General features: G+C 43.3%; 2 protein-coding genes across 3 annotated transcripts in view; both read left to right on the top strand.

Annotated features, from left to right (window-relative positions):
* The first annotated feature begins 3,686 nt into the window (after positions 1-3,686).
* Positions 3,687-12,577, top strand: ikbke (inhibitor of nuclear factor kappa B kinase subunit epsilon). Of its 2 annotated transcripts, none has more exons than XM_017036981.2 (19): positions 3,687-3,814; positions 3,967-4,096; positions 4,176-4,357; positions 4,564-4,724; positions 5,279-5,389; positions 5,512-5,691; positions 5,783-5,979; positions 6,474-6,532; positions 6,637-6,728; positions 6,817-6,918; positions 7,392-7,440; positions 7,755-7,867; positions 7,949-8,025; positions 8,127-8,166; positions 8,275-8,376; positions 9,343-9,439; positions 9,661-9,752; positions 10,646-10,717; positions 10,815-12,577. In XM_017036981.2, exons 1-19 carry the CDS (start codon positions 3,746-3,748, stop codon positions 10,876-10,878), a joined length of 1,989 nt encoding a protein of 662 aa, XP_016892470.1. In that variant the 5' UTR covers positions 3,687-3,745; the 3' UTR covers positions 10,879-12,577. The 2 variants fall into 2 exon arrangements, with proteins under 2 accessions (XP_016892470.1, XP_024915561.1); XM_025059793.1 differs by having other exon boundaries at positions 3,711-3,814; positions 6,477-6,532.
* Positions 12,578-14,131: 1,554 nt separating this feature from the next.
* rassf5 (Ras association domain family member 5) overlaps positions 14,132-21,550 on the top strand; it is a 26,858-nt gene continuing 19,439 nt past the window's right edge. Inside the window, exon 1 of the mRNA XM_008320185.3 lies at positions 14,132-14,795. Within this exon, the coding sequence (XP_008318407.2) occupies positions 14,165-14,795 (631 nt within the window). The 5' untranslated portion in view covers positions 14,132-14,164. The remainder of the gene's footprint in view (positions 14,796-21,550) is intronic.

Here is a 21,550-nt window from a genome sequence, read left to right as displayed (position 1 = left end):
CACCTGCCTAAACTGAGCTTAGCCATCAAGGGGAACGTGAAGGAGTGACCAGGGGGTACGAGGGGCTACGCAGAAGAATGCATGACCAATGAGATACTGACGTGTTCAGGTTCGACCTCATCACCTCAGCCTTTGAGCTGAAAAATGGTCAGTCAGAACTGCACTGAGTTTGTGGTGGGCTGCACATCCCACAGATGACATTTTGACATACTGCACTTTCATTCATCAGCTGTGAATGCACCATATGTTTGCCTTCAAGTCTGGATTTCCCCTAATCCACAGCCTCCATACTTCACAGGACCCTAAATGTTGCAAATCATCCAGGGCCCACGCCCAGGTTTTTTTTTTTAATAGCAGAAATGCAGTACAACATGACAGTAAACAGAAACAGGTTACCATAACTGAGGAGCTATGTGTTCTCTTTACATTCTGTTTAACACAATAAAATGACAACATATGTTAAGCACTTTTTTAGCCAAATGAACTGAAACAAATACAAAAAACATAACCACCACCATAGATTCACAGGTACACACGAGATATTTTGAATTTAACAGTACACTTAAGTAAACAAAATAAAAAAACAAACCATAAAATTCATCTTCTTATGTTATGTTAGCCTAGCTTAAAAGTTGGGTCAGCAACTAACTAGTTTCCTAAATTTAAGATTTGTATTCTTTCAAAATGTTTGGCTTCTACTGCGGCTAACTAGTTTCCTAAATTTAAGATGTGTATTCTTTCAAAATGTTTGGCTTCTATCTGGAAAATAAACCTTATCAATAAAGTAAGATTAAGTTTGGATTCTAATAAACCTTATCAATAAAGTAAGATTATTCATAGAGAAAAATATAAATAACATAAAAACATGGTGTTTATAACAAACAGCTTTATTCCTACTATAGCTTTCAAATAACATTTGCATTGTAAAATTTGCGAAAGTACTGAACTAATATGAGTTTAACTGAAGGAAAACAGGTCTAAATGTGAAGCCTACTGAATTTTATGCATTTATGAATAATAACTAAAAATAAAAAAGATAACAATCGGACGTTTATCTTAATTGTTGTCACAGAAAATATGACCTAAACTAAACTAAAAAGAAATAAACCTATGTATAATAAATCTGATGAGGAACGCATTTAGACAGGGTAACAGGAGTCGACACGACACCGTGTCGGTCGGAAAGTCGGAACGCGTTTGACATTTGTTTACACATTCTTCGTTCCCTGCGTTGATTTCCTGCGTTTCCTCAATCATTGCAGAGCAGAGACCGCCCCGTCACAGGGCCGCACTTCCTGCTTCACACACTGCGGCGAACACGGAGCCATGAAGGGTGAACATGTCTGAGAAAAGTGACCGTGTAGCTGAGAGCTCACCTGCGTAGTGGCGCGGGTGGAGCCACACAGAGGAGCGGTGGACGACACGCGAGGACGTGTTTTTAACTGGACCGTGGAGACGAGCGTTTATGTTGACGGAAGCGCCACACAGCTGAGTTAGTTGTTTTCTTGTTTGTTTGTTTTATAAAGTTCATAGTTTATACCGACTGTCGTAAAAACAGCACAACTGGAAGCAGCGACCGAGTTGGACTGAACACGGCAGGTAAACTGACGACAACAATCCATGTTGTTCAGAAGCTTCTCTGTCTTCTTTCATTCTTAGTAGTTAGTCAGCGTTTGTCTCAGTGGACGCACGCACACCCACCCACGCGCGCGCAGACACTATTCAGCATTTAAATAAAAAACATGACTACTGTCGTATTCCACCCAGTCAATGAGTTCGTGTCACACTTCCTATAAAATCTATGTAAATAGAAAAGTTAAGTGATTCGAGTCCCGGGTATTAACTGTTGGATGGAGTTTCTATGTTTTTTCCCCATTGTTGTGGGGATTTTCTTCAGAATAACCCCAGTCATGTAGGATCAGATTAACAGGAGATTTTAACTAGATTAACTATAAGTGAGAATGACTAACTCCACAGCCCACCACGAAAGAAATGACTGGCAGAAAATAAAAGTCAGTTTTTAGTGAACACATTTTTTGGTCCATCTGTTGAGAGCAACTTCTGCTGCTTGACTGTTTGTTTGTTTTTTACTGCACCCCAGATCTTGTGTTTTCTTCACAGCTGAGTCTCTTGACCACCTTTTTATGCAGGAGTTGAAGATATTTACTGATCTATTTGGACAATAATTAAATGTACCGGGGTTCCTGTAGTTCCTGCATACTTTAGTACTGTAGTTACTGCGTACTGCGTATACTTTGCTAACCACTGCCTGTTATTTGTTGTTTGTGCTTCTTGTAAAGAAGCTGACCTCTGTAGTTCCTGTAGTCAGTGGCCGTGGACACACTCTTCACCAGTCACCATGAGATCTTTCATACATTTTTTCGAATCAGCTACATTGATATACTGGAGTAACTAGGACAAGCATGGTCAAAATACGGCCCGAGAACCCAATGCGGCCCGTTTGGCCGTTTAATCCTGCCCTCTAAATTTGTCCAAATTATATTATTAATATATATTATCATTATACTTCTGTCTTTTCCCTGCAATGCCCGTATTTCTCCAATAGATGGCGTAGAAAAGGCTAAAACATTCATGCTTGATTTTTACATGTAATTTTTCTTAGTTCACATGAACATCTCTCTGGCCCCATTTTAGGACCCATTGTGGCCAACAAGTCAAAAAGTTTGCCCAGTGATGCCAGCACGTACATCCTCCTGTCGTTGTTTTTTTTTTTTTTAATCATCATTCTCTCCTTTTCTCCCAGCATGTCGGTGGTGACAGCCAGCACGACCAACTACCTGTGGTCACTGCAGGACGTCCTGGGTCAAGGGGCGACTGCGAGTGTGTACAAAGCACGCAACAAGGTGCGTTGAATATTTTCAGCAGCAATCCTTAAAGCACGCTTTAATGTTGTTTTATTTTGAGTCCAAGAAAGTCATTCTCAATCATCTTACCGTGTTTGATCAACACCTACTGTTTTCTTCAAAGACAGCTGAAGGATGTGGGGCAAATTCGAGACGGTGGTGGTTTGTGTGGGTTGACTCCGAATGTTCTTTGTGCTGCAATCGGTGTTTGATCAACTCAACAATAAAAATGGTCTACATTTACCTTTTTGATGTGTGTTCGTGTGACACACTGACATGAATCTCACGCTCCGTACCTGATGAGACAGAGGTTTTCTCTCTGTATTACTATGGTTTTATACAAATATTTACATCATTGGGTCCAAATAATGTGTCTGTTAAAACCACTGAGACTGCCTTCAATATAGACACTTGCTTATTTAAATTGTTACCATGCACCTTTACTGGAAGACTGAAGACAATTTTTAAAAAAAAAACAACAACAAAACTGTCACAGAGGATTTGACATTCACTTCCAACCAATAAGCTGTTCACAAATGTTGATCAAAAGTCGGTAAAAGATGACAAATATGCTGATAGGATTTTGGTGCTATTGAAAACCATTAAATATACTGTATTTTGTAATTAATGATTTTCATTCATCTTAATACAATGTTTCCTCCTGCTGAGAGTCAAAGACAAAATACAGATCAAGGCAGGACGTTGATAATCACCTGGGGAAATTGAACTGATTTGAAAGATTATTTTGTGTGTTTAATGAGAATAGCGTTTTCTTTAGGAAAGTGTTTTACAGAGTTTAAATAAAAAGTTCTGTGGAGGCGACCAAAAAAAAAAAAAAACCCCAAAACCTGCAGAGCTACAACCGTCCCCACGATGTCCAGATGAGAGAGTTTGAGATGCTGAGGAAGCTCAACCACAGCAACATTGTCAAGCTGCACACTGTGGAAGAGGTGACGCTGCTAAAAAAAAACACAACAACAAATAACTATAAAAATGTACTCCTTAACCCTGAGTTGCTAAAATGATCAGATCTGATGATGTTAGCAAATAGAAATAAAAAAAATGTTTTGAAGTCATGTTGAGAGGTTTCCCTTGTCTCTAGCTTCCCTCTAAGCAGAAGGTACTGGTGATGGAATATTGTTCAGGTGGAAGTCTGCTCAGTCTGCTGGAGGAACCGGAGAATGCCTTCGGCCTCCCTGAGCCTGAGTTCCTCACGGTGCTACAGTGTGTAGGTGGGTTGCCTTCTCGTTTCATATTGCCCTGTAATTGAATCCCTCCCTCGTCAACGAATTCTTGTCACGCTGCGTTCAGTGCAGGGGATGAACCACCTACGTGAGAACGGAGTGGTTCACAGAGACATCAAGCCGGGCAACATCATGCGTCAGGTGGGAGAGGACGGCAGGTCTGTTTACAAACTGACAGACTTTGGAGCAGCAAGAGAGCTGGAGGATGATGAGAAGTTTATGTCCATCTACGGGACTGAGGAATATCTGGTGAGCTTTGAAACGGAACTGAATGGATAAAAAAAAATCAGGCCAAACAATGCCAATACACTGCTTTTGAAGACTGGGGCGCCGTCTGGTGGCCAAATGGCAAAATATACCCGATATTAAATAATCATAAAATATAGAAAAATCTTTAAGTGAGTTTAAACTAACAACGACTAACAACGTGTGTTTCTGTGTGTGTTTCTGTGTAGCATCCAGACATGTATGAACGCGCAGTGTTGCGTAAACCTCACCAGAAGTCCTATGGAGTGAGCGTTGACTTGTGGAGCATTGGTGTGACATTTTACCATACTGCCACTGGGAGTCTCCCTTTCACACCCTTCGAAGGACCTCGCAGAAACAAACCTCTGATGTGAGTAAATATATTTTGTTCTTCTGTTGTTTTTGTTGTTGTTTTTTTAAAGGTCATAAACATCTACTACATGTATTTGATGTGATGCAGTAACTGGTGTGATAATACAGACTTTTAGAAAAGTGCATTATTTAAAGTTCAGGTTCTTTATAGTGCTGCAGTGTAAATTCATAACCAGCTGAAACCCTAACCTCTAAGAAAGTTACTGGTGCCTCATCCCTATCATGAGGCTGATTTGATAATCTCAAGGTTAACTTTAAATCTTAACTGTAGAAAATAAGCTATGCCGTGGTTAACACCAAATCCTTAGTGACGTTAAAGTTTAAACCTGGGTTTTATTTAACTGACGAGTGTTTGAATTACACTGTTTTCACTGTTTGTTCATTTAGATCTTTTTTTAGTTCATGCTGCAGTGACATTATTGACATTACCAAGAACTGTGGACCATAACAGGATCTCTTTTTTTTTTCATTCCCACCTGCGGCCTAGTTTCAGTGTCACTTCCACTTTAGTAACTTCTAATCCACGATCACTGACGTTGGTGTTTGATGCAGGTTTAAAATAACTACACAGAAACCCACAGATGCCATCGCTGGAATACAGCGGGTGGAGGGTGGACCTATAGACTGGAGCTACGACCTGCCTCACAGCTGCCAACTGTCCCTGTAGGTCACTGAGCAAACATGAAAAAAAAAATAAAACATTTATATGGAAGCACGTGATGCTTTCATTTCCCAGAATCCCTCTAATGTCGTCTGTGTGTCTCTCTCCGTCTGTGTGTCCGCAGGGGTCTGAAGGCGCTCTTAGTCCCAGTCCTAGCAGGTATCCTGGAGGCAGACCAGCAGCAGTGCTGGGGCTTTGACCAGTTTTTCACAGCCACCACAGACATACTGCAGCGTCAGCCGGTTCATCTCTTTGCTCTGCAGCAGGCCGCGGTCCACTCCATCTATGTACACCACTACAACACGTACGTCTGTTACGGCTACTGTAAATGACCACATGCTGGATGGCTAGTCGACCGCTGCCGTTGTTTAAACTGAATCCGTCTCTTTGTCCAGAGTGTCGGTCTTTTTCGAGGAGGTGGCGTCCCAGACTGGTATAGGGCTTCAGCAGCAACATCTGCTCTACCTGGGTCATGACCTCCCCCTGGAGGGCAACATGAAGGTGGTCAACCTCCCACGCAGTTCACCTACCCAGCCCCTGCTGCTGCTCAGCTACAAGCCTGAGGCTAACGTCAGCCTGCCCTTCAGAGAACGTAAGACCAACCATAGTTTAGTTGGTGGATTTTAGTCATTACGGTGCACGTCGTTCCTGAAGAGCTGCCTTCAAAACTTCAGTCAAACTGTTGTCTTCAACAGTATTAATTGGTCTACAGTCCTCAGTCAGATTGTCAACTGTAGACTGACTGACTGCCCAGCACTCTATGACATCTGGTCTGACCCCAGGTCAGGCGTCTGACCCTGTAAACAATTCAAGCTCAACGAGCTTCAATGAAATGGAAACTTTTTCCCCACAGTGTGTTTAAATAACAACATTGGTGTCAACTGCTACAGAGGAATATATTAAGTATTGCATCATATTTTACAACAATAATATTTATATAATTATATAATTTGGACATACAGAGTAAGTCATGTCTGATAGAAACACAAACACAATGATAAGAACATAATACACAACATGAAAACAGTCCTATTATATTATATAAACATAATATCTTAGAATTATTTTTTACTCTCTTTTCTGCAGCAGAGTCTCCTGTCATCCCATCCAGATTTGAAGTTGTGGCAGATTACAGTTTCTCCAAGGTAACTATTTTGATCACACTCATGTCTAACAGGATGTTTGTGTGTGACAAACTGCCTCATGATTGACTTTTTATGATTTCCCTTCAACCCGTTTCTCTGCCCAGGCGATGGTCGGAGTGGTTCACCAGTATCTGAGGATCGTGCGGTCGCTGCGCACACACACAGAGCTGCTGCTGCAGGGATACTACAGCTACATGTGAGGAAGGCCTCTAAATCTCCAGGAGTTCTGTTTAGTAGCTGCGGCACTCACTGCCTCCATTTTTCTTTTTTTTTGACACTTCCAGGATGAAGTTGCGGAGAGAGTGTGGAGAAGCCGTTCACAGCATCGCACTGATCACCGTCAGACTGCAGTCCTGCCTCGTCCTACAGCAGAGGAGTCACACGTTGTGAGTTTGTCTCTCCACACGTCAGGATTCATGTTCTGATGTGACTACAGTTGGCTGCACTCTCAGTCCTTCTCCACTGTGGGACGTTGGTTTTAATCACTGATTGGTCACAATGGTTAATCCTGGAGGTTTAACATTAACAAGAATGGTGTTGTTGGTGCAGAGCAGCAGATGTAGAGCACCTCGGTTCTTTAGATTGTAGCTGCACTCCTGAACAGTACTGCATGGAAATAAAAATGCACCGTTTATAAGCTGCACCCAGCTGTAGGTTAAAAAAAGTTATAAAATGTGTAAATAAACAGTAGAAATATATTCATAATTCTTATTCCTGTATTGTCAATAATCCAGTCTTCATTGTTATAGTTGCTTATAGTACACTTACTTTTTTGCATATGAAAACTTCTCTCTCCCCCTCCCCCCCTCTCTCTCTCTCTCTCTCTCCCTCTCTCTCCCCCCACCCCCTCTCCCCTCAGTGGTTTTAACTCAGAAAACCAAGGTTCATCAGATCAGAAACTCCAGCTGGTGAGTTCTTCCACTGATCAGTGATGAAGATAATTCAGAAACCCTCAGTAGTTTTATGACCGCCGTCATCCGTCATCATTAGAGTAAACATTTTAAGACCCCATTTTTTGAGGCATCTTAGCATTATGTCTATGTCCATTCATAAAACACTGGAGACATGGAACAGCAAATAGTTTGGATAAGAAATAATTAAATGATGCTTGAGGGAGAAAAAAATAAGACCCCAGATATTTTAAATGAATGTGTGTTTATTTATTTATTTATTTTACATGAGCAGTTGCTGTAAAAAGTTCTGTCTTTTACTTCCTCCACAGGTTCACCAACATCTGCCCATATACGCCGCAGGAATACACGAGTTCCAGAACCGACTGGAGCAGCTGCTGATAGAACAGGCCAAGTTCACGGAGAGCCAGGCCAGTGATAAGAGGTAGATGAGGTGCAGGTGTGAAACCCACGGTTAGAAAACAGCTCTTTAACTGGGATCCCTGGACTGTTTTTGTTTTTGCAGCTGCCAGAAAATGGAGACGCTCCTTCAGAAGATAACAGCGATTCACCAGCAGTATCGCAAGGACAGACTCACCGGCAGTACGTGTGTTTCTCTTTTTAGGAAAATAATGTGAAAGTCTGGGTCCAAACAACAAATTTAATGACCTTTTTTTTGACGACCTCCTCTTTTTTCATCACAGAGTTGTCTTATAACGATGAACAAATCCACAAGTTTGAAAAGTAAATATAACTCTATGTTCTTCTATGTCCAGCTCATTTAGACAGTACTGGTTCTGGCATGAGCGCCCCCTACAATAAATCTCCTTTTATTTTTTCTTTGTTTCCCAGAATCCACCTGTCGACTCACATCAAACGAGTGAAGTCTCTGTTCAGAGATGACTGTGTGCACAGATACCGAGAGCTGCTGGCCTCAGTGGGGACATGGAGCAGGTGGTTCTTCACTAACATTGAAATAGAATTGGAATATTGTCTAATATATGCACTCATATATATGAAAACATTACTGACATTTAGATAGAAGCATTTACTTTAAGTGGCGGTTCCCAAAGTAGGGGGCGGGGGCTTCCCAAGCTGTCGCAGACGTATTAGTTTGGGGTCCAAGTTCATTTCAAATACACTTTGAAATTTGTTGTTATTTGTCTCAGAGTAGGAAACATATATTAATGTGTCATTTTACTTCCTTTATTCAATGAGCTGGGTGATTGGCCTCTTCAGTCTCTCCTTCATTCAAATCCAATATTTTTTCAGCCATGCCATTGGTCATCACATCTGGCTTGTTGTAATTGGCTCTACTGTATAAATGCATGTTTATCAACTACTTCAGCCACGGCTTGGATGGATTAAAATCCAGGTGTAGATATTAGTGAATCAGTAGTCGACTCATTTGGTCTCATTAGCAGGAGATGCTCTTGATCATTTTTTTTTCCACTCACGGTGATTGTTCTGTGTGCTGAGGCGTGAACACCAGACTCTGCTGCAGCTGCGTTGTTCTCCTCTGTTCCTCCATCTGCAGCATCTCTGCAGAGAGGAGAGTGAAAACGCACACGCAGCAGACGCAGCAGTCGACTCCTGCGCTGTGAGAAATTGTTCACCTCATTCACAGCTTGATAAAGGAACTGAATTTTTTAGTCACATTAGTAACAAATACGTGTATTTGTTTCCTTGGTTTGACAGACTTTCTCCTCCTTTTCTGATCTTAAAAAAATCTTAAATTTATGCTCATATTTATTTCCCTCATTGAGATACAAATAGATTAAAACTTGTATGTATATTTTGTTCTTGTATTGTTGTTTTTTTTGGTTATTTATTTTGTTTCTCTTCATAAGAGAGATTCAGACTCAGTAGGTTCCGTTTTCTTCTTGTACTCACTGCTGTCTTTTGTCCCTGGATTCGCAGCATCTTACAGGAGATGCAGACACGACTGCATGACTTCACCTCTTTCTCCACAGGCCTGTTGGCAGACCTGGAGCGGACTGAGCAGTGCCAGAATAAGGTACCGATTAGTCTCTGCCACTGACATAGAACTGAGCAAAGAGCTTCTTGTGTTCTGTCGTTGTCCAGGTCAGCAGTCAACTGTCTTTGTTCTGGTGCTGCTCTGTTACATATCCACAGTCTTTGAGGACCAATTGGTTTTTTTATTGTTTTTCAGTAATTGCAGATCATGTAATTTGACAATTCTTTTTTTTTTTTTTGTTTCTCATCTGTGTTTCTCAGGTTCTGGACAGAATGCTCTCCAGTCTGCAGGCCAACAGAACAGAGCAGCAGCCGGGAGTCACAGCGCAGGACAAAGATCAGATGGTGTCCAGGTGTGAACTTGTGTGGTCTTTGTGTTTGTTAGAACCTGTTCACACAGCTTCAGCCCAGGAAACACAAACCAGGTCACATGAAAAATGTTTATATTTGATTTTAGATCTGCACCTTTTCACCCGTGTTCATGGTCAAATAACAACTGTTTATGAACTGCTAATCCTGCAGTTTTACCAGAGGAGGGAAAAAAAAAGTCAGAGCACAGTGATTTGTGTCTGCACCACAGCAGTGAATTCATCTTCTCATTTAACAACATTTCTGTGGTTGATACACAGATTTTTAGAGATGCACTGATTGTAATTTTTTTTGAGCTGATATTAATTTCCGTTTTGTTTTTGTTTTTTTCCAGTAAGAGTGACTTGACAACATAAACAGAAAAAAACATTTCCAACAAACTGCACTCAGTCACAGTTACTCCCTTCAATTCAACAACTTTCAAAATAAAGTTCTTAAGGTCTATTTTTTCAAATAATAATAATAAAAAGAGTAGCTTTTAACTGCTAACATATGGAGGAACTTCTGAACTTTAACGTCAGGTTTTGCCTCTTTTTTTTTCCCATCCAAATCATCTCTGTTCATGTCATATCATATTCGTTAACCTTTCAGTAACTGATATTTCATGTCAGAAAAAAAATCGGATTCGTTAACCTTTCAGTAACTGATATTACAAATGGTGAACTGGTGAACTTTCATGACTCACTGTCAAATATTCCCATGCTAACGACTCATCAGCTCCTAAATGTGAGTGTGAGTTTGTCCTCACGAAAAAAAATGATGCTTTTGTTTGGAAAAGTTTTGTTTGTTTTTTTTATCAGTTCCGTATCACTGGTAGCTAACGGTGTCGACCTGTGCATCTCTAACTCCAAAGCTAACACGTCTGACTTCCTGACAGGATGCACCACCTGAAGGAGGAGATGGAGCTTCTGGTCAGAGAGCTTCAGAATAACAACACGGTCATCGAGAGGTGAGTCAGGAGAACAAGTCCTGCTCCAGCATGTCCTCCCGCTGACCCTCACATTTATGTCTTCACTGATTACACTGTATGTTCTTGGTCCTCACAGTCTGGGTGCAGTGAACACTGCAGCGGCCCTGCACAGCAGCTTGTCCAAACCCTCCACACTCTGACCAAAGTCAAAGTCGACCTGGCTCATAAACTCTTAACAATTCCAAGTACAACATCCTCAGCCCTTCGACAAGAAGCTCAGGTCATCCTCACAGCAGAGAACACTGAACTGGATCTCCTTTCAGGAAGTGTCAGCGGTTAATGTTGCTGCGGAGGAAGCGACTGAAGACGATCAATAACTGTGAATTCTCCATTTCCAGATAAGAAGCCTGAACAACGTGGGAAGGGAAGAGTGTGTGTGTGTGAGTGAGTGTGTGTGTGTGAGTGTGTGCGGTTGAGGACTCAGCACATCAGTTCAATATAAACCTCGTTAATGCTTTTAGTGTTGCTGTATTTCTAATAGGCAGTAACACTGACGGACTGTCAGAAGAATGGACAGAAACGACGTCAATTAATCGACCTCACTGGTTTTTTAAGGGGTTTTTTTTTCTCACTTTTTTTCCGGTAGCATCAGAAGAAACATTCAAATGGATCGTTCAACCTGACAAATGAGTTCTCTTGGTTTTCATGGTTATAATAATGTGTAGAGTGGGGAAAAAAAAAATTTCCCAATGCCTCCTCGGTCAGTGGGTCATCTGTGTAGATGTGCTGTCAAAGTAATGAACCACTGGTTGATTACATCACTGATTGTCAATAGTGATGAAGCAGTTTTAGTTTGTTTTTTGGTCATTGTTGTTGTTTATCTGCGGTGATAAATTACTCATGAAAATCATGAGTAATTTATCAGGTTTTAACTGTAAAAGAGAAAAGATGAAATCAGGGAGACTGGGCTGAGTCGAGAGTTGGGAAACGTTACTCCAGTCAGTAAAGTCACATGTGCCATAAAGTGAAAGTAAGAACATTTGTTTTTTATTTTCATTTCAACTCATTTAAACGTCCGTGACGAAGCAGTAAAACGTGATCGTTTTTGTTTTTTGTTTCAGTTTCTGAACGACTCCATCCTTGTTGACAATTTATTTTTTTATCATTTACTTGTTGTGTTTAAAGGGAGAAATGAATGAAGACGAGGTGTTTGTTGTTGACACTGGAAACACGGTGTGTGAAAATGAAAGTTCACCTCCCACTGCGACTCCTGACCCTGGGGGTTTCTACACGTAGGGGGATTCGCTGCTCTGTGGTTTCCTGCTGCTCATATGACGGTTATTTGGCAAAGGGGAAATTTTGTGTTTGTGTTTTTTTTTTTTTCAACCCACACAAACAAGGCTGAGATTCACTTGATATTTTCTCATGGTGATTTGGAGGCTGAGTGTAATTCCGACATGACATAATCAAAACATGGATGTCCGATAGTAACGTGTTGCTGATATTGTCCAAACAATTTCTGATTCTGATATATGCAGCCCCCAAAACGGAGGTAAACGTCCAGCAAATTTTGCAAAGCGATCTTACCAATATTACATAATTATGATGTAACGGCCCGATAAAATCAACCGACCGATCTACTTGACGGGTTCAAGTGTTTCAGATCTTCTGTTTTTATTTCTCAAAGACGATGAAACGATCCATTGTCAGGCAGCTCCACAGATCATTACTGTCTGTTGTTGGGTCAGTGGTTCATATTAGTCAGTACTGTACGAGGGTTAGTTTTAATTATTAAAGATGTCAGACCCGTCTCTAACGACTGTATTAAATACTCGTGAGATGCCGACCTGTGTTTTCTGTTCAACCCTCACTTGAACTTGATAAAGATTTACAACAGGTTGTGATCTGTTTCCATCAGATTTTTTTTCCTCCTCTTTTCCCGAAACTCTATATTTTATAGGAACTGGATTTCATGTTCAGACCTGCTGCACGAGACACAGAAGAAAAGAGAAACTGCTTATAGACAGGAAATGTAGAGAAAAAAGTGATTCAACCTTTTCACTCGACCCTCATACAGTGGACCAGTAAACTCGTGATTAACTCAATTTATGTTGATTCAGACATTTTCTTTCTTTGGGTTTAGACTCTACATTTCCTCAGCAAAGCCCTTTATTTCCAAGGTAAAACTAACTTCCCTGCAGATGTTATTTTGCTCCTGTTGCCTATGGTTACTCCACCAAGTCCTTCTGTTTGTAGGAAGGGTTTTTTTTTTCTTTCTTTCTTTTCCGGATTTCTTCATTATAAAATGTAACTAAAGACGTTAATCTTTTCCGCTTCAACGAGTGAAACTACATTATATCAAAACATCAGCTGTTGTCAGTGTGAAGTTCTGCTGTGACAGATTAGGCGAAAAAATATTTGACACAACACAGTTGTATGTAAATCATTGTTTACAGTCTACAGCCTAGATCTGGATCAACCTGTGGCCCAGGGCCCAGCTGCGGCACCAAATCACCAGATTGCTCATTAAATTCCTCATAACTCCAGATCAGGTGTACGATTATTAGGTACAGTCAGAAATACTGACTGAAATGTTTTTTGTTTTTTGGTAGAGTTTGAGAACCCATCAGTAAATCAGCTGCACAGGAAAAGGAACGACATTTTTACATCTGCCGTCATCTTAACTCTGCATTAAATGTCAACTCAAACCTGACCTATGTAAATCAGTGATCCGTGCGCGCTCCCGCCTACGGGGTACGCGCCCACGCTGCATTTAAAGCTGTCACCTCCTCTGCGTCACTACTACACGCTTGTTGCGGGCGTGAGTGGAGTTTACATTCAGAACACGCAGTGAAAACACACGACACACACAGACACACACACACTCTCTCTCTCTCTCTAAGGGTCGAGGATAATGGCGTCTGTCAGTGTGGTGGGTCAGCACAGGCTGGACTCGGGACCCACACCCCTTCCCCTCAAAATTATGCTCATTAAATTCCTCATAAGTCCAGATCAGGTGTATGATTATTAGGTACAGTCAGAAATACTGACTGAAATGTTTTTTGTTTTTTGGTAGAGTTTGAGAACCCATCAGTAAATCAGCTGCACAGGAAAAGGAACGACATTTTTACATCTGCCGTCATCTTAACTCTGCATTAAATGTCAACTCAAACCTGACCTATGTAAATCAGTGATCCGTGCGCGCTCCCGCCTACGGGGTACGCGCCCACGCTGCATTTAAAGCTGTCACCTCCTCTGCGTCACTACTACACGCTTGTTGCGGGCGTGAGTGGAGTTTACATTCAGAACACGCAGTGAAAACACACGACACACACAGACACACACACACTCTCTCTCTCTCTCTAAGGGTCGAGGATAATGGCGTCTGTCAGTGTGGTGGGTCAGCACAGGCTGGACTCGGGACCCACACCCCTTCCCCTCAAAATTAAGAAGATCACCCCTCAGAGGAAAGCCTCCCGAGAGAAGATGATGTTCAGGAGAAGCAGCAGGGGCAGCGTGGAGTCCACAGCCGCTGGAGGAGAGCCGACACCTCCGCGCGTGGGTCCAGAACCTGGAGCAGAAGCGGCGCTAAGAGCAGCTGAAGGATGCAGAGCCGCGTGTCATCCACGTAGCCAGGACCGGCACAGAGCGGAGGGGAACGCGGACTGCGACAGGACCTCAGTGTCCGGTACCGAAGAGAAACGCTCGGGACACAGTGTCGTCTGTAACTGTGACTCCAGTGGCCGGAGGTCAGGCGTCAGCATCATGCTGCTGAATGGAGACGCGCACAACGGGGCGCCGCCACAGCACGGCCGGCGAGAGTGTCGGAGCAGCGGTCACCACAGTGTTTCCTCCCCGTCTTCAGCGTCACCGTCAGCGGCTGTTGTGAGCAGCGGTCTCCCCCTGGAGCGGGTCACCCAGGGCAAGAGCGGAGTGGTGAGGCTGTCCCGGCAGGAGCCCTTCCGCCTGGAGGCCTGGTCCATCTTCACCCAGGAGGGTGACCCCCGTGTGAAGACCGAGACGGGTGAAGGACACCGGTTTGAAGCCAAGCCCGTCACGCAGGACTGGTGTGACGCGTGCAGCTGTAAGATCACAACTCGGGCGGTGAAATGTCAGAGTGAGTACAGTTTACTGTATTACTGCTTTCATGTACAATACATAGTACACAGTACAGCGCATATCAGTACTGTCAGTACTGTCAGTACTGTCAGTACTCCAACCTTGACTGTTTTAGAGAGAAGTGTCAAAACAAAGGCTGGAAAAAACTAGTACCAAAACTAAGAGTGAATTAAAGAATATTTTACCGACTATAACATTAATCCACCGAGTCATGGTGTGAAACACCTGAGTCATTTTAATCACACACTGACCTCACAGTCTGTTGTCAGTTCGTTTACAGCAGGACAACTGGCCCTATGTCACATATGTTAAACTCAAGGCCCGTGGGCCAAAAACGGTCGTAAAAAGATGGAAGAATGAAATGAAAATTAATGAAAACAAACGATGAATGAAGGGAAAATAGACCAAGTGGGGGCAGTAGCAGCAACTGAAAGGTCTCTTAGCTGCCATTCAAACTCAATTAAGAAGAAGCTCCGAGCTGTGGGGAGGTGTGCTGGGGATTTAGGTTATCAGGATTAGCTTAAACCCAGACCTACATTTGAGCATCGCCTTGGAACCCAAAACCTGGTTCCCGTTCTTGGCACATCATCTGTTCCTCCTGCACTTTGATTTTTTTTTATGTTCTGCACCAACGCTGTATTTCTGTTTCTCTCTATGTCGGTGAGAGAGAGACTGGTCTTTTATGGCTGGTACATTTTTACGTCTGTTTCTTCTGAATTGTCTGTGTTGTTCTATCTCCACCCATCACTCCATGATGGAGGAGAGGCTTTTTTTTCTTTTTTCTTTGTTTCACTGATGAGACGCAGCCAGGAATCTTCCATGGAAAGCTCATTATCAGGTCCGTCCAGCTTTGCCTCCCAGAGTCGGTGTGATTTGTAGCTTGAGCTCAAAGAGCCAGGCAGAGACAGAAGAATTTACACCGACACACACTGTTGAAATCCACCAGGACAATGGAAACATCTGTGTGTGTGTGTGTGTGTGTCGAGCTGACGATTAGGTGCAGTAAAGGTGTCGCTTTTTTGGGTCCATGTAAGAACGAAGTATTTATTACAGACATAATGTATTAAATACTGCTACATGGAGTCGTTTTGACTTGAACTCGTGTCTTTTACACCGTCTGTGTTTATTGTTTGTATGTAAACATGCAGACAGCCTGTGCTGCACAGTACTGTGTTTTGGATTTGGTGTGCAGTCCAGTGAAAGCAACTGCTGAGTTGGCTTGTTGTCAGCAACTCTGTGTGAGTGATAGGGGCTGGGTCATGGCTATAGGACACTGTAAAGATGAGCGCCTGATATGAGGAGAAAGGAAATATGGCTAAAAACAGAGTGAGCGAAAAAAGAAACTGGAACCAAGTGAGGAATGAAGGTGAGAACAAGATTATATCGAGACCTTGGATGGACGACAAAGAAATGAAAAGAAGAGAAATTAGAAGCAGTAGGAAGAGAATCGAGCAAACATTCGATCGTGCAGCGAGGGATGGGGTCCGGCACTGCGGCCATGTCTGATTTAGTGTGTGATCTGCTGGGGCCCAGTGGAGCGAGAGCAGAGGTCACTGGAGCACAGTTCTGACAAACACACACAGTTAGACATTACACATTTACAGACGGGCCAAAATCTCAGTTTTCGTTCACAAGCACCAACCGCTCTGGTAGGAGTCGCTAACAACAGTGGTTTTCAACCTTCGGGTTGCGGCCTGCGTTTGGGGCCGTCTGGAATTCAAATGTAATGGATTGAAAAATCTAGCTATTGATTGATTGATTACAGAATAATTTTTTTTTCAACAAATTATTATTCTTTTAAAATTTACAATTTGCAGCAACTAGCGCATCTTGATTGACAGCTGCGATCACCTGACTGTGAGAAGTGACGGCTACTAATATCTAGCTGTTGATTGATTGATTGATTGATTACAGAATAAAAATATATCTTTTCAACTAATTATTATTCTTTTAACATTTACAATTTGCAGCAACTAGCGCATCTTGATTGACAGCTGCGATCACCTGACTGTGAGAAGTGACGGCTACTAAAATGTCTCTGGGGGTCGATAGTAATTTTGACCAAAAAAAATGTTGAGAACCACTGCACTAGGTGGCAGATGTAATAACGAATGATTTGCATCCTTTAACTCGCATCAGTGCCACCTGGTGGCATGATTTCTCATAATCAATTATTACAAACAGTTGCATCAGAATAATTGGCAAAAAATGTAAAACATAAATATGAATTAGACTCAATCGTAGTGAGTCATGGTGTAATCTGTAACTGGGCTCTGCTTGTAAGCTGTTATTTTAAAATATGGAGAGAAAAAAAAGCACAGATATTTCCTCAAGACTGTGGCTCCGCGCGGTACGTTTTATTTTACCGTGGCACCATGTCCACAAGTCTAAAGCAATCTATCCTTTTTGTTTCTTTCTCCTCCAAACATCAGCCGTGACTGTGGTGCGCAGCCTTGGGGGTCATTTATGACAGCATGGCAAATGTAGCCATTTCAGGGTATTTTTGTGGTGAGTGTCGCAAGAAAATCTGCCGAAATAGAAGCAGCTGCACACATGCTCTCCTTTCAACTACACCCAACAAATGACAGGGAGCGAGAGACGGAGACCAGGCAACCATAAACAACCATCATTTTCTGTCTTTGTCTCAGTGCGTGCCTCACTCCCTCTGTCTGTAATTTATCAGCCTGCTTCTCCGTCCGTGTTGCTTTTATTGCAAAAGAATCTCGAATAAAAAGAGATGCAGCTTTCCCTGCCGTCTCCGGGGGCAGATCTTGGCCGGTGGAGTCTGTCCTTTTGGCCAGAGCTCACAGTCTCACAGTTTGCTGCCGTGTTGTTGTACTGTACTGACCTGGTCTGCCTTGGCCCACGTTTCTGCTGCCTTTATTTATTTTTTACTCCTCCTGGGAGAAGAGAATGGAGTTTTGCTTCGTGGAATTGCTTCCTGTAAAAAACCCTCATGTACATGAGTGTAAAAACTAGGGGTGTAAGAAAATACCACTACATTGAAATATCGCAATATTTCATTTCATAGTACTGTATTGATATACTTCAGCACTGTATGGATTTTTTTCAAACACTCATGGCATTGGTTCATTTTTTTGTGTTGCATTTAAACCTCTGACCACTAGGTGATTGTACAGGGACTGCATATATTTGCGTTACATCTTATATTTTTATATTTTCTAGATCACTTTCTTCCAGTTTTAGTAACCTGAATGTAAAAGCATTGTATGATTACCATGTTGAAAGTTACTAGAGTGAAATAAAAATAAACCTCAATATATTGATGTGCCTGTAGTATCGCAGTATATCGCACGATGTGCCTATAGTATCGCTGTATATCGCAATAAATCATTTTGTTGCTTCTGTATCGCGATATGTATCGAATCGCCAGATTCTTGAGATAAGATACATCAGATCAATAAAACTGATAAAAGTGCCGTGTTGTTGTTTTCACTGGTGTCGTGATTTGATTTTGTTCATTATTTTCACCCTGAGTGCTGACTGTCAGGCGATGCCAGCGACGCGGACGGGATAATCTCTGCTCTGAGTGTCTGGGAACTGTCTGGGATTTTGTCTCTGGGATGAAAATATTAGGATTACAGAGCGGCAGATGGAGTCAGACATCGCATTAATTATCAGTTCAAGCTTTCAGGCAACAATGCTGCTTTGGCTGCGGCGCTAGTTGGTTTCTTAGCAACCAATGAAGTCAACCAGGAAAATGTTAGAGACAAAATCCTGTTTGTTCCTCTGACAACAGATCAAACATGGCTGCTTCACGCTAAAATATATGGTGTATATACAAGAGCTAGTTTGAGAGATAAGATTAGATGGAGTTGAATTTAAAGGTGAGGATTGGGTGTTTTTCATCAGCTGATGTAGTTAGAAAACCTTGTTCCTCAAAGTGAACTGGCTTATCTCTTCATCAGCTGATGTACTCAGAAAACCTTGTTCCTCAAAGTGAACTGGTCTTCAAGAAAATAAAGTCTGACCTCTGGTTTGTTGGTCCAGTAAGTCAGCCGTCTCGTATAAAGGTGAACACCCTGGTGATCACGGTGCCTTGAAGCAAGATTTCACAACATCAAAACGCCGTCAGTCAGTTTAAACAGCCCGTGTTTACACACGGAGATCTTAGCATTCCACGAAAACCTGTTTTTTTAACAAGCTGATCATTTTTCATTCTACGTATCTCTATATCTTAGTTATGAGCTGGTAGCAGTACTCCTTCACTATGATTGTACTCTATCTTCACTGCCAAGAAGTAGGACATGTACACAAACCTAACGACCCACATGCCCCAGACCCTGAGATACCCCTCTGCTGTGTGTTCATTTTCAGCTCCGATCCCTCTCCAGAGGAGGTGTTTTCTCCAAACTCCTGGTCTCCTCACTCCTCCCTCTGTGAACACAGTGCTGGCCTTGTTTTTGGAACTTTCTCATCTGTTCCACATTGCTTCTGTCAAAGCTACATTCACAGTGGAGGAAGAAAACACGGCAGAGGAGTTTGTGTTAAACAGTTCATGACCTCCTGGTCCCGACATACCACCGTTCCTGTTCTGCCCGCCCGGGGATGGATATAGTTTTCACTTGAGTTCAGCCAAACATTCCTCCAGAGATGACAAGTTAAAACCCTACAGACTGAGCCCAGAGCTGCAGAGGTGGTTTGTTGAGTGTTGAAGGCCTCGTCTGTGTACTGTGTGTTCTTAGTTAAAGTAGTTTTTGTATCGTTTATTTGTTTTTTTTTTCCCCCTCGTGTAATTCCTAAGGAGTCTTCACTCGGACAAATGGCGTTTTTGTCTTGGCAAAAACCACTTGATCTTGTGAGTCTTTCCTGAAGGCGGAGTATTCAGAAGTAAACAAAAACAAACACTTAGAAACAGCTCAAAAAAAGAAGATTTTCACGTATCTGAGAACTTAGAAACAGCTTAAAAAAAAAAGAAGATTTTCACGTATCTGAGTTAATCTGCAGGGGTGCTGCCCTCTGTTGGCTTTTCTCTTTTTTCTTTTTCTGTGTTTGTCGTTCAGTGAAGACATTGATTGACTGCTGGCTCAGACAACTGTGCACCTGTTAGTGAATCAACTCAATTGATTTACTTCATGTTCACGTTGCAAAGTGTTTGTAGCTTTAACCCCTGTGCGGCCGGATCCTACGACGTACGTCTGTGAGCAGGAGGGAAGAGTTTTTAGGTTATATATTTGAATAAACGACGCCGCGGTGCTGTTTTAATGTGCAGCAGGACGATGGAGGGTTTTCAGGAAGGCTATATTTAGGTCGTCCTTGGTTACGGGGTTGATGGGAGGACTGCAGTGGTGGAGGTGGTCAGGGGACGGGGGACCGGACGAAGACACTCTGATGCTCTGAGAGAAGAGTTATAAGCATCACCTCATCGTTTTGAAGCAAACTACAGTCAACACTGCAGCACCGATGATGATGTCACCACATACACTTTGAACGCCGCTGCTCATCGTTATGTCATGCGCTTGTGAGCGAAGCCTGTTCCTTTAAACCTTTCACTTTCTCTGAAGTAGGGCAGCAGCATCACTCCCAGTGTCTCACCATCTGCCTCTTTAACAGTGTGTATTAATAACAGGAGGCTGTGCATCATCTCAGACCACACACACACACACACACACACACTTGTTGTGTTACTGTTGTGGTACTAGCTGACTCACGTCTCCTTCCTCAGACTGTGGGGCTTCACTCCAAGGAGACAGAGAGAGAGAGAAGGGGTCGAGGGGAGAGGAGGGAGAGGAGGGAGAGGAGGGAGATGAGGGAGAGGAGGGAGAGGAGGGAGAGGAGGGAGAGGAGGGAGAGGAGGGTGAGGAGCGAGCATCTGGAACCGCAGCTCTGCAGTGATCTGTGGCGTCTGCTGATTTTTGTGCGGATGCTTCGCCACAGCAGCTGACGTACGAGTGCAGAGTCATTTAAGCAGGAAAGGCTTCTGTCTCTGGGCGACGAGGAGGCAAGAGGAGATTACCAAATCAGAGTTGTGATTACATCTTGGGGGGGGGGGGTTTTGTTTTAAGCTGACTGTTACTGCAGAGTGTGTGGGTGCTGCAGTACAGACGGAGAGACACGGGGAAGAAGAGCGGACGAAGGATGATCTATAGCCCAGACCTGGGTCCTACGTACGTATGCTGAGAAGAATCAGTCAGGTGGAGACCGGAGGGGAGCAGAGAGGGGAGGCTCGACCATTGGGGAGTGTGTGAGGAGTACAGGTGGAGGGGTGGCAGAGCGAGCGGAGAGAGGGCTGTTTATTCGGAGCGTGGCACCGGTGGCAGAGTGGCTACGCTGGGATGTCCGAGCAGGGTGGCGCTGGAGCAGCCCTCAGAGGGACGGCGGCGGTCAGGACCAGGACCAGGACAGCAGAGCCAGTCAAGGGTACCTGCACAGGTCGGTGCCTGTGGGATGGTTCCACCGCCATGGTGCGTCCATGTCACAGATAGCACCTCTCATATCAGGCCAGGTGGAGGCCACAGGGGAGGCAACAGTCGGGGTCGGCTCCAGGAGAGCGGAAGGCGTCCGGGTGAGCAAAACGTTTCTGGGCCGCGTCTCGCTGCACCTGGGCGAGGTCAGGAGTGATCCGGAAGGGGACGTGGGCGGCGCCTGTTTTGGACAGGTGTCGCGGCGACTCGGGCGGTTCCTGAAGAGGCTGCCCAAGTCTCGCTCGTGGAGCGACGGCCTCCGCATCCTCAGGAGATCATCCTCTAACGGATCTCCGCTCACCAACTCAGGTATGGAGGAGAGGGCGGA

The sequence above is a fragment of the Cynoglossus semilaevis genome, chromosome 11 (assembly GCF_000523025.1).
Source record: "Cynoglossus semilaevis isolate Cse_v1.0 chromosome 11, Cse_v1.0, whole genome shotgun sequence".
NCBI classification, from domain to species: domain Eukaryota; kingdom Metazoa; phylum Chordata; class Actinopteri; order Pleuronectiformes; family Cynoglossidae; genus Cynoglossus; species Cynoglossus semilaevis.
The sequence above is the reverse complement of the archived record's forward strand: the minus strand, read 5'-3'. Positions and strand labels throughout refer to the sequence as shown.